Source organism: Helobdella robusta, assembly GCF_000326865.2.
Source record: "Helobdella robusta unplaced genomic scaffold HELROscaffold_14, whole genome shotgun sequence".
Classification (NCBI taxonomy): Eukaryota; Metazoa; Annelida; class Clitellata; order Rhynchobdellida; family Glossiphoniidae; genus Helobdella; species Helobdella robusta.
In genome coordinates, this window is record NW_008703782.1 from 178,862 (window position 1) to 183,861 (window position 5,000).

Here is a 5,000-nt window from a genome sequence, read left to right on the forward strand (position 1 = left end):
TGAAATAATGAAAATTAATTGGTCTTATTTTAAAGTCTGAAAATTCTAATTTTGAAAAATACACATCTCTATATAATATTTAACTGTTCAATTGTAGTATAATTGACGATAGAATAATTAAAAATAATTAATTTAATAATTAATTAATTTAATTAATAATTAATTAAATAATTAAAATTATTTAATAATTTAATAATAATTTATAAATTAAATAATTAAAAACAATTAATAATTTAAAAAAAGATAACAATCAATGATGTTAATTAATTTCAATTATTGAACAGATAAAACCAACAGTTAAATAATTATTATTATTAACTATCAGAAAGACAAGAACAAATTGAGACAATATGAGGCAAGCATAAGCCCACCAACAAACACACCTTCACATCAGTCAAACTTGAGTCGGAATTAACTGTAGCAGAATTACTACCGCTATTCATGGTACTATCAGTAAGAGTTTCATTAGCAGTAATAGCAACAGTAGAAGTAACTGTGACTGTGGCAGCGTCGGCAGTAGTAGTAGAAGTCGCTGCAGTAGCATCGTTTTTAGTAGTAGTAGTGGTGGCTGTAGTATTTGCATTACTAAAAGTGCTTACAACTTCGGGGTTAGAAAAAGAAGAAGCAGTTGTAGCAGAAGTAGTAATTGTAGCAGTAGAAGTAGTTGTAGTAGTAGAAGTAGTTGTAGTAGTAGAAGTAGTTGTAGTAGTAGAAATAGTTGTAGGAGATGCAGTAGTAGAAAAAGTAGCAGCAGCAGTAGTAGTAGTAGTAGTAGTAGTATTGTTGTTATTATCCTCTTCTTCGTCATCTGATGATAATATCTGTACTATATCTGAATGTTTTTGAGAATGTTAATTAAAAAAAATTATGCTTCCAATCAATTAATGAAATCCTCAAATTCAGTAGAAATCCAGAAATTTTGCAGTAACTATCCACTTTGAAATATAAATTCAAGTATATATTAACGCTAACCATGTTCTGCTGGATGGGAAGCCAAAGAATTATAACTATTTTTTATCTTGTTGTTGTTGTTGTTGTTGTTGTTGTTAAAATATTTTGCAGACGACAATGAGGACGACATGACTGTTGCTGATGTTGTCGCGGCTGATGATGGCGACGATGACGAAAGCATGATTTTTGAGTTATTAGTGTTCAGGAATTTGAATGACGTCAAAAAATTCTTCGTGGCTTGGGAGGCTATCATTATCATTGTATTATTGTTATTGATGTTGTTGTTGGTGTTGTTGTTGTTACTGCTATTGATGCTGTTTGTAATGGAAGCTGGACTGTTTAAAATGACCACTTGCTGAGGTTGTTGTAGAAAGGGCTGGTACTGAGGTTTTATAATGAAAGTATTGGCAGGGTGTTGCTGCAACTGTTGCTGAGACATGCACAAAGATTTCAACTGTTGTTGCTGCAGAAGCTGCTGCTGCTGTTGGCTGCCTAAGGTAGAGACCTAACATTGAACATTTAATAATTGGACATTTAATTAATTGGTTCATTAATTTTCCACCGATCAATCAATTGAATAAAATTAATTAAATTAAAATTAAAATTAAGTTAAAAGTTAAAAACAAAGGATGTATAATAATAATTAACATGAAGTCAAGTTAGGAAGGAATAATAAACATCAGATAAAATTAGAAGCAAAAGCCAAATAACATCAACCTTATGTTTTTGGTTCTGAGGTTGCAGTAGTATAATCTGCTTCAGAGGTGGTTTATTGACAACAGGAGATGATGAAGAAGAAGATGATGATGATGATGATGATGATGGCAATGATGATAAAAACAACGGCGATGATGATAACGACGATGACAACAACGGAAGTACTGATAATGATGACACAACTGGAGGTAAAGATGTTGAAGTTGGCAAAGATGACGTCGTTGAATGTGGTGTGTTAATGATGTCATTTGTTGTCATTGGATTTGGCTGCTGTAGTTGTAGCTGCTGCAGTTGTTGTAGTTGTTTTTGTTGTTGCTGCTGTTGTAGCAGTAGTAACTGTTGCGGATTCAATTTTATGGAAAACTGTTGATTGCCTGAATTCAGTACTGCAGATTGCTGTAATCTCAAATGCTGCTGTTGTTGCTGCTGCTGCTGTTGTTGCTGCTGTGGTGGTGGTGGTGTTTGTTGAAGTCGTTGCAAATGATTTTGTTGCAGTTGTTGTTGTTGTTGACTTGGTACCATCGGCTGAAGATCAACAACCTTAAAGCCACCAGAAAAATCATCAACATCCTTTCCAACGCCGATATCGTTTTCGTCAACCTCACTAGGTCCAACTGCAGCACTCTCTTCGTGAAGATCACTGATGTTGTTCTTGTCATTAGCTTCATTAACTCCATCCTGGGTGCATGGATCCGATGTTGTGGCCATCAGTGACGTCGATTGAACCACTGTTGATGCCATCGTGGCTGCATTTGAAGATGTTGTTGACGTCGTTGTTGTTGTCATCGTCGTCGTCACTGTTGTTGTTGTTGTCGTCGCTTCAGATGACAGTTCAGTTAATGCCTGTATCTCGTCAAACTCGCTCGAATGTTCTTCATCTAAACTATAATTGTAAATAATATTGTCATACTATTACAAAGATAATTTGAAATACTACTCCATATTGATAAACACCAAAACATTAAGATATTAAACACACGCACACACACACAGTCATACACACACACACACACACACACAAACAAACAAACAATTAACTTACCAAAATTCTTTACCAAAGTTTTCACTGTTCCCAGCCACTACAATTGAACAAAATGTAAGTAAATTAATTTATTTGACAATAGTTGCAACAAAATAACTTATCTACACTCCTTTCTCTCAAGTATATCCAGTAGACATCATTCAACAAAGAACACACTGTACATCAGAGACAAATCTAGTCACCCCTTGACAAGCTCTTAAAAACCATTTCCACATGGTATCACCCACAATTATTAATAATTATTTGACAATTATTTAGTAACTAAAGCATAATAACCCCTTAATTGAAATAATAATAATTAATAATAATTTTATGAACTAGTAAATTTGGTGAATTTTTTAAAAATTAGGCCACTAACTGTTGACATATCTACATCTTCTTGTCGTGCCATCAGGGAAATAAACGAGATATTCTTCATTCTCAACTAATAAATATTTTGTCGACTCAAATGATGATGTCATTGCGGTCATGGTATCATCATTGTTGTTGTTGTTGTTGGCACTGCTGGTAGCATTGATGTCCTCGTGAACTGATTCAAAACCATACTGATGCTTTTGTTGTAATTGTTCTGGCTGTTGGTTAAAGTCATCAGCACTAATTGGAGCATTTTGTAAGAGAATGTGATCAGAATCTGACTGAATTTGGCTAAGTTTTTGTTGCTGCTGTAATCGATGTTGTTGTAATTCATGTTGTTGTAATTGATGTTGTTGTAATTGATGTTGTTGCAAAAGGTCCTGTTGTTGTTGCTGCAATTGTTTCTTAAACTCCTGTTGTTTGGCATTAAACTTTGAGTGTTGCTGTCGTTTTTTAGATTGTTTTTGGACTGGATTCTTTGGTTGTTGTTGTTTTCGTTGTTGTGACTGTTGTTTTGGCTTCTGTGGCACTAATCTAGTTAAATTTTTCATAAAATTTTGTTCTAACTCAACACACTGTGGTTGTTGTTGTTGGGTGGTAGGAGTTATTTCAACAAAATCTGAACTTAAATTAGGATTAGGAAGAGAACCAATATTGTCATTCTTCTTTCTTTTAGGAGCAGGTTGCATTTTTAATTTAGTGTTATTATTATTAAGTGCAGTAATAAAACTACTGCCTGTAGCAATTGTTGATGTTGTTGTAGATGAAGAAGCCATTGAGACGATTGCAACCCACCTTTTATCCAAGATGTCTGGATTGGTGATGTGGCTACTGCTACTGTAAGGAAATGATGAGGATTGTGATGCAGGCGATGGTGGGAATGACTGAGATGATGGTAGTTCAGCAACATTAGCATCACAATCAGCAACTTTCTTTACTGACACTCTTTTTCTAATGTAAAAACCTTTTTTAGGTTGTTTCGATTTCACGTATTCTCCATCATCGTCTTGAGCATTTGATGTTGTAGATGCTGAATTATCAGAAAATTTTCTCTTAGTTGTTAGACAAAAATTAGGGATGTGCTTCGAAGTTTCTGTTGACATCTCACTAGAGCCAATTGTTCGAGATGGGTTAGGTTTTATTGATTTTACAACGTGAGGCATTTTAGTTTTTACCGTTGATGAATTTACTAACCCACCTATCGACTCATCTGAAAAAATCATTCTATCGTCTTCCAAGCTTTGCCTCATGGCAAAAGATGCAAATTGTTTATTAAATGCATCAGGGGTAGCAGTATTATTCCTCTTTGGAAGCTGCTGCATCCTTTGCTGCTGTTGCTGCTGTTGAAGGGTTTGCTGGATGATCTGCTGGTACTGGGGATGCTGCTGAGATATGGACAGGTGGAAAAATTTTGTGGCTCCGGCTGTGGTATCTTTCCGTGAGTTTATCAGAACATTTGAAATCTCGTTAGCAGTGTTAATGTTGGCATCGTTATTCATGTTTTTTTTGTTTCAAAACGTCAAATTAAACAACAAGATAATCAAATGAATAATTTAAAATTCTGTCCGAAATTAGTAATTAACAATGTGGAACTTAGAAATTTTTAGCGCAGATCAGCCCAGTCTACAGCCTTTCACTAGCCACACATCACATGGACCAGTGGAAGGGGAGAATAGGACGGCTATGACGAAATCATTTGAAAATGAATTTGAAAAATTTTTAATAAAAAAAATTTTAAATTAAAAGCATTTTTATAAAGTTTAAATTCCGATAAACTTTGCAAACGTACAATAACTATATCACACGAAGAAATACTTATTCGTAAAATAACCAAAAATAAAAGTTTATAATGGCGATCGTAATAAATTACATAGCGCTGAGCTTTAAATAATCTATGTGCAAGTCGTTTTTCAATGCACCAAAGGCATCGTAAACC

General features: G+C 34.3%; 1 protein-coding gene across 1 annotated transcript in view; it reads right to left on the bottom strand.

The window, feature by feature from the left end:
* Nucleotides 1–4,563, bottom strand: part of HELRODRAFT_168642 (hypothetical protein) — a gene marked incomplete at both ends in the record, with an annotated part of 10,104 nt that extends 5,541 nt beyond the window's left edge. Inside the window, 5 exons of the mRNA XM_009014502.1 lie at nt 384–832; nt 973–1,456; nt 1,669–2,112; nt 2,209–2,414; nt 3,069–4,563. Of these exons, the coding sequence (XP_009012750.1) occupies nt 384–832; nt 973–1,456; nt 1,669–2,112; nt 2,209–2,414; nt 3,069–4,563 (3,078 nt within the window). The remainder of the gene's footprint in view (nt 1–383; nt 833–972; nt 1,457–1,668; nt 2,113–2,208; nt 2,415–3,068) is intronic.
* Nucleotides 4,564–5,000: the final 437 nt, after the last annotated feature.